The sequence below is a fragment of the Silurus meridionalis genome, chromosome 21 (assembly GCF_014805685.1).
Source record: "Silurus meridionalis isolate SWU-2019-XX chromosome 21, ASM1480568v1, whole genome shotgun sequence".
NCBI lineage: Eukaryota > Metazoa > Chordata > Actinopteri > Siluriformes > Siluridae > Silurus > Silurus meridionalis.
The window spans coordinates 11,002,667-11,015,207 of NC_060904.1; the positions used below are offsets into that span (position 1 = coordinate 11,002,667).

The window sequence follows — 12,541 nt, forward strand, 5'->3', positions numbered from 1 at the left end:
TGACTACTGGAGGTTGTTATTAACTGCCATTGTTTTCTTTGGTCGACCTGTTTAAAACTTTTTTTTTAATACAAAAGTGGTTTATTTTTATTGCAGGATATTCCAAATTGTTGTACTGCTAAAGAAAGCTACTCACAGACAAGCGGAGCACAAAAGAGCATACTTCATACATTACATTGATTTAAATAATACATTTGGCAATTTTAACAAGATACCACATGGCAGCTCAGTCAGTTATGTCTCAAAGCACTAAAAGTTTTGCTTCACAGTGGTAAAATCACTACACTTGTGAAAATTAGAACTTACAAATCAAATGGCTTTGGGCTGCAATTGTTTAAAATATTTTAGCATTTTATATCTTCAACAAAATAGACTGTTAGATATTAAAACTAATTGATTCATAAATAATTCAGATTCTAACAATCATACGTTGCTTATAAGTTAGTTACACAATGACACATTTTGACATATATATATATATATATATATATATATATATATATATATATATATATGTATATGTGTGTGTGTGTGTGTCTGTGTGTGTGTGTATATATATATATATATAATCTATCTGGTGTCACATGATTTCTTCAGAAATCTTTGTCACCGGTGCCTTTAAATGGATCACATTTATAGGTACACATGGATATAAATGTAAACAATCAAAATGTAAACATGGATTTTTATATATTTTTGTAAAGAGGCCCATTTAAAAACAATATACAAATAAAAACTGAATTGAAATGTATTTTCTTGAGAGATATTTGCTGTATCGACCAGAGTGATCCATTCACCAGCACATAACTTGAGGGTATTCTTGTGTAAAACCAATAATTGTTAATTCTGTGTTTTATTAATTATGTTTATTTAATAGTTTGTTAATTAACTTCAACAAAGGTATATTGTGAGTGAATAGTGAAGAGTAATACAATGTTTTTTTTTCATTGTTTAACTGAATCCAATGTTTAATCAAATCAAATGTATAACACAATAATGTTGATATACAGCATATGATTATGCTTTTGCCATGGTCGTTATGATTAACTATGCCATTATTTTGCATTTCAATCACTGCATTGACAGAGTATTAATGAATGTTTTTATGACTTATGATAATGTAAAATAGCAGGCTAGCTTTCTTCTAATGTTTTCTTTCTCAATTAGTGCTGTGCTTGTCACCTACATTCAACTTTTAGGGTGTGTAGAATGTGTATGCTGGTGTGGTGCAGGGTATTTCTGGGCCTCCTGTTACATCTGCTTATCCTCAAATGAGTAAACTCAATTATATAGTATTTGTTTTCTTGATTTCTTTTGTGTTTTTCTATGTGCTTAATTTGTTTCTCAGGTCAATAATTGACTGTTGATTGCTGCCTGTGTAATTTGTATTAGTTTGTCTGGTCTGGGACATTTCAGATTTTTTTTTTCTGTATCTAGTACTGCCTTAATCCTCCTGGGCATGGAATTCTCCAGAGCTGCACAGGTTGTTGCTAAGATCCTCTTCTCCTCCTACATAATGACATCCCGAAGCTGCTGGATTTTAAACACATGGCACTTCTTCACCTTCCGCTTGAGGATGCGCTACAGGTAATGTCATAATGTCACAGTACATCTTAGAATCTATGTTCCCCTCAATAAACTGCAGCTCCCCCGTACAGGCAGCACTCATGCAGCCCCAGACCATGATGCTACTACCATCACCACCATGCTTAACTGTAGGCAAGACACATTTTTCTTGCTGGGCACCATCTGACCGAAACAAGTTTATATTAGTCTCATCAGACCACATGACATGGTTCCAGTAATTCATGCTCTTGGACTGGTCTTCAGCAAACTGTTTGCAAACTTTCTTGTGAGCCAGCTTCAGAAGAGGCTTCCTTCTGGGATGACGGCCATGCAAACCGACTTGTTGCAGTCTGCAGAGCACTGACAAGCAGACTGTCCGCTTCTGCAACATCTAAAGCAACGCTGGCAGCACTCGTGTAGGTTTTTTAAAAACCAGCTTCTGCACCTGACGCACAGCACAGAGGATTTAACTTCATCAATCTTTGATTGTTAGGCCTTTTCTGAATAGAACCCATATTGGAAAACTTCTGTATGATCCTGTCCACTGTACTGTAACTCAGTTTTATGGTGTTACCAATCTTCTTATAGCCTCTGCTATCTTTGTGGAGGGCATCAATTCTAATTCCCAAATCCTTTAGAGATCTTTGCCATGAGGTGCCATAGAACATTGAACTCAACATTGAAACATTGTACTCAAAGCATCAAATTCTAACTGCTCTAATAAAATATACACAAACTCGTATGCCCCTGTCAAGCAGAAAAAAACATGAACATGATGAATAGGACATGTGGCTTTGCATGATTAAACGACGTACAGCTGTTATCACTTGGGGTGTACTCACTTTCGTTGTCAGTTATTTTGACAATAATTGCTTTATGTTAAATCATTTCTAGAGGACTGTAAATCTGTACTGCTATATAAGCTGCACACTGACCATTGTAAAATATATAGAAAAGTTTCATTTCTATAGTATTGTCCCTTAAGAAGATATACTACTCACTTTTATGATGTACTTACTTTTGGGAGATACTGTACATACAAACATACATACAAACAGATTATTCTGGTCTCAGGTGTCACTGCTGCTTGGCCGAGGCAAACCACTGGAGGTATAAATTAACGTCTTAAAGAATTAGAATATTGTTTTATTAAGACCCAAGATGAAAAAATGTCTGAAAAATAATTTGATAGATTTTTTTTTTTTTTTACAAAACATGTAAGAAGAAAAAATTAAATAGCTCTAGTTTTTATTGTATAGATGTATTTGACATATAATTGAGTTGCTAAAAATAAAACTTTAGTCAAATACAGAATAAATATGAAAAATTCTATATAGAAATGTAGACAGAATGCTCAAAAAACGGATCAGAAAACAGATGAAAAAGCAGCTCAGTCCTTAATAACCCCACCTCTAGTCTGCATTGTGCATGCATAGTGAAGAAAAAGATGCACACACAAACTGTTTAGCAGAGGCAATCTTGTATGTCCTCCTCAATGTCAGTGGCAGCCACATGCACGCACCACCATGTTTTTGTACTTTTTTAGGATGACATTGGAGTTGTCATCAAAATACAGCACAGATATGGCATGCAACTTAGTTGGAGCACAGCATGGCTTCGGAACATTTTCAGGATTCATCAGGTGGACCTGTGGGAAAGGTATTTTTTTATTTTAAAAGTAGTGAAAGTTATATTGTTTGTGCATTTCTGTGTAAATGATAATTCCATGCCTCACCAGTGTCTGTACAATAGCATGATTTGTAGCATTCATGTGAGCATTTAATGGGAATGAGCATTCTCCATCACAGTAATTAGCTGCATATCCTTCAGGTGCAATAATCCAATCCTGGCATCAGACAAAGACAAGTGAAATTAGTCATGAAAATAGTAGTTATTATCTGGCTGCAGTTGGTTAATGCTAGCACTTGATTTAAAACCTGCATCATAATTCACCACATCACATTATATATACAGTATATGGCACTGAACAGTTTTGAGTGACCCGAGTTGTTACTATATGTGCTACCTTTTAATAGCCATCATTATATTCCATGCCATCTGCAAGATGAAAAATACTGATTTCCAGTCAGTGTTCAGTTTTAGTGACAGCCTTTAATTCCAGCAATGTGGCAGAGTTTAAAAAAGACTTCTCTTCACAACCATTAGAACAGGTGTCAGTACAGAAACAAAATAGAGATACGTGTGTGGCCATGTCATTCTCAAATTTGTAGATGGCACAATAGTGGTATGTCTGAATGCTGACAATAATGAAACAGCCAACAAAAAAGAGTTGATAATTTGGATACACTGGTGCCAGAAAAACAAGCTTTAGCTCAACATCAAAAAGACAACAGGGTGCACACCCATCACTATCAAATGGATTCTAATGGGAAGCCATGATCCATTTATATTGATGCAATTCACCAGCATCTATTCATCCAAGCCTTGGACTGCTCTCAGTGCTACCTGCAGGCAGACAATATCACAGCATCACATCTTACACCAGTAGGTTGCAGGGCAGCTTCTTCCTACAGGTCATCAGTTGCACACCCTTTTACCTTAACTGTTACATTTTGTTAAGCTCCTTTGAGACAATGTCTGTTGTGAAAAGCGCTATAGAAATAAACTTGACTTGACTTGACTATACTGCATGCTAATTATCTTCCACTATGCCACTTTGGCCATTAAATATCCTCTCATGACAGTACCCTCAGTAAAGGTTTACCAGTTCAGTTACTAGTAATGACAAAACACACGTTTTTAAACCTTATTTGTCATGTTGGAAAAAAAAGGACACCACATTTAAGCCTACTGAATATAAATGTTCATGCTACAGATAAATAAAACGATTTATTTGGGGCTCCAGAGAGATTTCCAGGTGCAAGATAAGAGCCGAAACCTTCTGTAGTTCAGGTGCAAGATGATAAACACAGAGGCATGGCCTGATGCCTGGTGCTTTATATGCCTTATCAGAAGCCTCTCCATTTTTTTCAATATTTCATATCATTAGTTTCTGTGAGCCTGAGCCTAACGTTACCTTAGATTCCTGTTATTGGTTGTCTTTTATTTTGTAGCCCATCCAACACATGGTTTAATATGTTGTATATTATAGTCACCAAAACAACGAGAATGTTTAAATGTGTGTGTCTGTTCTCACCTGCCAGCCCAAATCTCTGAAGCTGACATATAGTTCATGTTTTCTGCAGGCTGTCTTCTGATCACTGCTATTATGATCTACTACAAAAAAGAAAGAGTGAACATTGTGAACAGCACATCGTCTAAATAAAACTGTAACTGTACTGTAAAAAAATAAAAAAATAAAAATCCAATATAAAATTTCCAATCATACAAACATAAACAAACATGTCTATATGATCATGCACCTTTATATAGTTACGTTCATTTGTTATTTGCTTAAGCTGTATTTTTGTGAGTTTTTCCAGGAGGTTTGTGAGGTTTTGTAGGAGTGCAGCACAGAATCAATAGGAAAGTCATGATTTTTTATTTGTTAAGGTAAAGGAGCAGATCTGGAGGGATCATGGATATATAGTGTTTGGTGAACTGGGATATTTGTATGCTGTCGTCCCCTCACTCTCACACGTTCATTCAGGTTTGTTGACGGTGGTGTGGTGGGTCGTCTCTTATCCCAGAGATCCCTCATGTCTGTGTTACCTTCTGATTCTCCCTTTTGGTCTTACCCGAATCCCAACTGCAGAGTGTCCTTAAATTTAACACAATAATAAAGGCACATAATTCATATCCTTCTCTCCCTGTCACCCCCTTCCCTCTCTCCCCCTCTCTCTCTCTGGATCGAGTTAAACATGCTCCTGAGGTTCCAGTGGCCACTGTTCCTGCCCCTTTCCCCTCCTCAGATCTGCCAACTACGACCCTGCCTCTGGATGGTGTTCTTTTTGATTGGAGGCTACTCTATGCGGCTGGGGATGGTTTCATATCAACCCCCTAGGAATCCATGAAATTACGGAGTAAGAACAGGAGCTTTGAGGATATGGATTTGGACTGTAGTTAATGTCTGCTACACTGACTCAGGACTACAGTTTGCATCACTGCACACCTCAACATTGTTTATCTGTAATAAATGGATATTCGGCTCATTAGGGACAAACTTACACTTATAAAGAACATTTTATTCATTCTTTATCACCACATATCTGTGTAAAGCTGCTTTGAGACAATATTCATTGTTGAAAGTGCTATACTAATACAAATTAATTGAATTCAAAATATGATTCGTTAGCTGCTGCACAACAATCACAAACTGAAGAAGTATACAAATAAAAAAAAAAAGGCAGCATGTAGCTAAAGCTTTTAAACGTGTTGAACTGGAAGTATAAATGTGAAAAACTATTCTGTGCTGCAGGGGCGGGGCTTTGTGTAGCACTATTAGAGACTGATCATTGTTCATTGGCTGTAAGCTGCTGCCCACCCAGTCAGAAGTTAAAAATCATTCCGATTATTTACTTTTTTTTTTTTTTTTTTATAAAATCAAACTTTGATTGGGTGGGCAAGCTCACCCCTGTCCACTGCTGCCACCAGCCCTGGTATGCAAAATTAAATGCTCCAAAAATGTCATATGGAATAATTTGATCTAAAGTATTACATTCACATTTTTACATTTAATTGTATTTTTTTTCCATTAGATATACTTGGTTTTGTGTGCAAACTATGAATAATGCCACCAGTGGCTAATTTGAGTGAAACTGATTCAGATTATAGTGTGTCCCTAAAGTAGCCAAGTTTCATGATGCTAGCTTAGTGCTAACCGTAAATGCCTGCTGAAAACTAATTGGATAATAGCAGCTGTTTTTTTTTCCCCATTTTTTTTCTCATCATTGAATAATTGTATTATAATATGCTGTTGGTCTCAAATTCCTACCATCTGTGTGCCTCAGCAGAAATTGAGCTTTAACAGACCAGGCTGCATTTTTCAGTCTTAAACTGTACAATTTTAGTCTATACACTGTAGCCTCAGCTTTTTTGTCTAATATGGCCTGCTGTTGTTTATCTGAGTTACTGTAGCATTTCTGTCAGCTCAAGACAACCTGGTCATTCTCCATTGACCTTCTAAAGTAGTGCAAAAGGGCCATCTTCAAGGTGCTTTTCTCTTTTAGGTGGAGAATTTCCCATACCGGGGAGTGATGCTGCAGGTGATGATGTAAGCTATGATGCTTCTGTAGAAGCAGCTGATGATGGGTTTGTGCATACCAGCTTTCTTTACTAAGGAGGATGTGGTACAGAACTATGAGAGGTGGTCATGGATGTGTACCTCATAAAATCATGGTAATGTGGTTACTGTGATTAAAAAGCTATAAATTCTTTGGTGAGCAGCGTGTACAGGAAAAGTACTTATCCCTAAAGGCTTTCAGTGTTCAACGTGATGGAGCAGGATGGTCTGTTGTGGATCCTGACTGAAGCCTGGCTGATTTTTGAAGTGCTTAATCTGAGTGAGTAGAGTTTCCCACCAAAATGACCTATATATATATATATATATATATATATATATATATATATATATATATATATATATATATATAAATGACCAAATAATATATAATATAATATACCTATCTATCTACCTATCTAGGAATAAGATATTTCTATATTATCCTGGTCTAAACAATGCCTTACTGTACTCCAAAAGAATTCCTTAATTTATGAATTAATTTCTACAAACAGAAGACATATGTTTATAAACTGTCTGTAAAGGTTAATCAAGCTCAATTTTATGAAATTGCTACATTTATAATTCTAGACTAAATCAGAGTTTATTGATTTGGGAAAAACAACACTACATACTGCAATGCATACAGCGTACATACAAACACATGAAACAGCTTGTTTTCCCAGTCACATTAGATAGAACATGAACATTTCCGAAAAACAACAGTTTCAAGAGTATAAAATAAAGTATAAAATGAAAAAGGTTATGATTCCTTAAATTCTCATATATGCCTCAACCACATGAGCATTTAATCCAAATACAAAAACAGATACGGGTATTTTGAGTACTAAATAAATATAGCATAATGATGCAAACAGTTAATAATAGTTATATTACATCCCTAAAGAGTGTGCCACACTAAAAAGGAAAACTTTATTTCGTTGCTTGAATATTACTTGATCTCTAAATAGCTGTAAAAGGATTGTTTATTAAAAAAGTAAATGCTGCAATACAGTTGCATTATTTATGGGAACTTAAAATAGTCATCTTCCAGTTACAGCCCTTATCTGTACAGTTGTAGAAGAAGAAGGGGAATTTTACATTCAGACCCTAAGCCTTTTTTGGGTATGACACAATAAGCTTTGCACTACTGGATTGGGGGATTTTCTGCTTCTTCATGGCATGGCTGGGCCACTCTAGAAACTTCACAGAGATGTCCCTAAGATACCCCTGTGTTGTTTTGGCTGTGTGCTTAGGGTTGTTATTATGTAGGATGTTGAACCTTAGTCCGAGACTGAGCACCTGAGTGCTGTGGAACATTTTTTTTTTATTGAGGATATTTCTGTTCTTTGCTCCATTCAGTTTTTCCTCAACCTGCTGCTGCTGTCATGCTTCACTTTTGGCACTCTCGTACTCACTTCGCACACCCATGACTTCAGTACCACTCACATTACATCACTTTATTACCATAAACTGTTTACATCTTCCCTGGATTGCTGCTATTTGCTCTTTTGCACAATATTTTGTGTACAATATTTTGTTTACATTTTTGCTACTGTTCACTGTCTCCTTACAACATGTTTACTGGCGGAGCTATTTTGTGTTCTGTGTATTGTCTTGCACTGTCTTGTGTTGTCTTTGCACTGTTTGCACCGGGTTGCACACATGCACTTTATGTGGCGAGGACACTTACTAGTCCTTGGCCCTGTGTTTTTCTGTTTCTGTGATTGTTGTTTTATGTTGTTTTATGTAGCATCAGGGTTCTGGAGAAACGATGTTTCATTTCACTGTGTACTGCATCAGCTATATATGGTTGAAATGACAATAAAAAGCTTCTTGACTCTTGACTTATATGGTTTTGGGTCAGTGATGGGCGGTGTCTAGCTTCCTCTAGACATAACCTTTTTTTTTTCTTCAATATAATTAAGGCCAAACAGTTCAATCTTAGATTTATAAGACCACATAATCTTGTTACACACAGATTAAAGTAATTCAGGTGCCTGTTGGCAAAATCCAAGCAGGCTTCCATTGGTTCTGAACTGCGGAAAGGCTTCCATCTAGCCTGCCATAAAGCTTGTATTGGTGAAGGGCTGCAGTGATGGTTGTCCTTTGGAAACTTTGTGCCAACTCCACACAGGATCTCCAGAGTTTAGCCAGAGTGACAGTCAGGTTCTTGGTCACTTCTATTACTAATTCTTATTCTTCTCCATAATTCTTCAGTTTGGCTGGGCAACCAGCTCTTGGAAGAGTCCTGGTTGTGCCACACTTATTACATTTAAGAACTATGGAGGCCGCTGTGCTCGTGGAAATCTTCAGTTTTTATAGCCTTCCCCAGATCTGTTCCTTGCAACAATCCTATCTCTTTTACCTCATGGCTTGGTTTTTCACTCTGATATGCATTGTCAGCTGTGAGGCCTCCTATACAGAGGTTTGTGCCTTTCCAAAATATGTCCAATAAACAAATCTCAGCAACAATAATGTGAAATAGAGTCACCTCAGCTAATTTTCAGGTATTGTTGCAAAGGGTCTGAATTTTTACATGTGATATTTCAGGTTTTTTAATAAAATGAAATAAAAAATACTGAAATTTTATAGAATTCTATTTTCACTTTGTCATTATGTAATGTCATTATGGGGTAATTTATGGGGTATATTATGGGGTACTGAGTGTAGTTTAATAAGAAAAGAAAAATTTTGAACGATAGTAGTAACAGGCTGCAACATAAAATTGCAAAAAGTGAAGGGAGTCTGAATTCTTTATATATGTTATTAATTTATAATTATTATTATTATCTAAATGAATGACAGCATGTCAAAGATGTAATACCTTTTTAGCTCAAACATGCTAAGAATTAGCATTACTGCTATTTGTAAAAAAAACAGCAAGAACTATACTGCTTAGTATCTAAAGATTTTCTCCTAGCAGTAGTAGATTGTGGAACCAACCTGTTTGTCCTGGGCCTTTTTGTGCCTCCTGTGGATAAGTGGAACGATTTCGGCTCTGCTGCCTGGGTTTTCCTACAGATCGTGGTGTGCGGATGTGGAGCTCTTTTACCTTGAAGAAGGCCACCATGAAGGGCTGCTTCTCCAGAGGGCCACCCTGACTGACTAGCCCTGCCTCTTTAGGGTTAATGTTCTCTCCTGTAAGAAGAGATTTCAAATCTGTCATAATAAATGTGCCACACAACATTTAAATATATAAGACTTTTATTTAACAACATCACTGCTAACCCAAAATTCTATCTATATCTACGTATCTGATTATCACTTTTGGCTACACTACAATTACATGACAAATGTAATATGATGCAGTAATTAACATGATACATTTCATGGTGATTGTGGGAGCAGGTGGATGGAATTAACTTGAATTAAATGTGTTTAAAGTCTTAAAGTTTTTTGGAAAAGGATTGAAAGCAAACAGATCAAAACAAGGAAAAGTATTTGTGACTTTCCAGAAGGATTTAGCTGTCCCCAATTTCACAGAATTTCATTCCTCTTCCGAATATGAAGGTGGGAGATTTCAATCAGGTTTTATTTGCAGAACAGGGGGCATAGTTTTCGGAGGATATGCTTTTGGATTGAAGGGGCTTTGCTTGAATGCCAGTGAACTGTCTTGAGACTGTGGCATAGTGATAAACTCCGGGGTGGAGAAGTAACAGTTTAACAAGGAAGTGATTAAACCCTTTTTTTGTTCTGTTTCCCAGTCTATTAAGAGAATAGTTGATTGTGTTGGACATTTTTAGACCATATTTCAATGTGTGAAATGCTTCTTTTTGAGGGGGTTTTGACTAAAAGGTAGCACTGAGGCAGGACTGAGTGATATAGAAGTGCTGGGAGTTAAAATATGGATAAAAGAATGAAAGCAGTTTTTGTCTATTTTCAATTATGGTTGAATAGATTCCAAACTCCTATGGGCTGGCTTAATGGTCAGTTAAGCCCCCAGATTTTGGTGGGAAGAGAGGACTGAAAAAGCATTTGCAATCCCTGCTTTGGGGTTTTGGTTCATCTAGGGATAAGACCCCATGAATGGGTAAGTGAGACATGCAAGAAGAGTTTTGGAATGACAAGTGGCAAAGATGAAACATGGGTAGTTTACACAGAATATGAAGAGTTACATAGATAAAGAAGTGTGCTTGATAGACACAGGTGTTAAGAAAACCAATGATAGAGATGTGTGTCTAAACTAAACATCAACTAGACTCATATATTAATACTTTTAATTATTGCTTATTTACCCACTTATTACTTTTAAATATTGCAAAATTCTTTCAGGATGCCTATTTGCAACTACAACTGTTAAATCCTGAAATTACTCTCCACTGTGAAAAAGATTGAGCTGAATTTGCTTTATTCTAATCTGTACATTAATTTTATGAGAATAAATATAGTTATGTATTTTGTTTTTGTTCAACAAACATCATTTTTCCTGGGAATAAAAATTTATCTCTGCCAAGGGTCAAACCAAGGACCCTGGAACATTGAGAAGTTTACACAGCCCACTGCATTATCTGGGCATACCATATAATTAACCTGAATTACTACTAAGCCCATAAGCAGAAATATCCTCTAAAATATTAAGGGAAATGAAATCATGTTTATCAATCAACCTAAATTACCACTAATCCATTCTGCCCATAAACAGAATAGTGAGTGAGGGTGGCTCCATTAGCATGTTCCACTACGGTAATTGACTGCACTCACTCATCTGGCTTCAGAATTTGGAAACTATAAAATGTAAATAATAACACTGCAATGTTTTTAAAAATAATATTCAAAAACCCATATTTAACTGAACGTTTTCTGATTAAATGGAAGTATAAAAACAATATACCAATTATTGGAAATATGAAATTTGATTGCTTATTTAAAATTTTATGTCAGCAAAGTGTTTAAAAAAGCTGGGATAGGTACCACAAAAGCCTGAAAAGGTTGTGCAACATAAAAAAATAAACACCTGGTGAAACATCTCATAACTGATAAAGTTAATTGGCAACAGGTCAACATGATTGAGCATAAATAGCAAATATCCGATTTTTACATTTTCAAATTGATTCCAAAATTACTGTAAGCCTAGCAGCCCTAATCTGTGCTGTGTTTTCCGATTGTTTTTGCACATTTGGATAGAGTGGGTCCATTAGCATTTATATATTTATATACATTTATAACATTTATATTTAATATTACATTTATTTTCATATTTATTATTTAAACTGAAAAGTATTTTTTGATGTATTATTAAAACTATTATTTACACAACAATAATTGCCCATTGAACCATTAATCAAGGTAAGTCAGATTTTGCACTTCATGTACAAGTGATCAAACTATACTGTCAAACTATTTTTCATATACACAATAACACAAACAAGATAGTTTATAAAGCTTCAAAATATTAAAAACATTTAAGGTCAACTCTTTTAAGATCAGAAATGTAAAAAAAAATTCAAATGAAATGTAAACTTTGTTGTGACTGATCTCAATCACTGCATCTATTATTAAGAATTGGTAATCTAAATAAAAACTTATTTTTAACCCCCTATTTTATCATGATCATGTTTAGATTTAATGCTTTAGAGTTTTTAGAGCCCTTAATTTTCTTACCAATGCTGGTTTGTACACTTATCTGTAGGCCCAGATTATGATGTGGCTTCATAACCCAGAGGTTTATGGTGGCTGTGATGTCAAACTCTAGCCAGCCTTCATCAACTGCCCACAGTTGGCGGGACTCCAACAGCAAAAGGTCTGCATCTCTACATAGAAAACATATTACATGTACAATCTGTCAGTTGAATT

The 12,541-nt window shown here is 35.7% G+C and overlaps 1 protein-coding gene across 2 annotated transcripts in view; it reads right to left on the reverse strand.

Moving 5' to 3' along the window:
* Positions 1-900: 900 nt before the first annotated feature.
* The window catches only part of bmp6 (bone morphogenetic protein 6), a 36,551-nt gene continuing 24,910 nt past the window's right edge, over positions 901-12,541 (reverse strand). Inside the window, exons 3-7 of one of the 2 annotated variants that reach the window (XM_046833747.1) lie at positions 12,350-12,498; positions 9,692-9,886; positions 4,724-4,800; positions 3,302-3,412; positions 901-3,214 (exon numbers count right to left, since the gene is read on the reverse strand). In XM_046833747.1, coding sequence (XP_046689703.1) covers positions 3,065-3,214; positions 3,302-3,412; positions 4,724-4,800; positions 9,692-9,886; positions 12,350-12,498 — 682 coding nt within the window. In that variant the 3' untranslated portion in view covers positions 901-3,064. Of the gene's footprint in view, positions 3,215-3,301; positions 3,413-4,723; positions 4,804-9,691; positions 9,887-12,349; positions 12,499-12,541 lie in introns of both variants that reach the window. The other variant, XM_046833746.1, reaches the window with a different exon arrangement.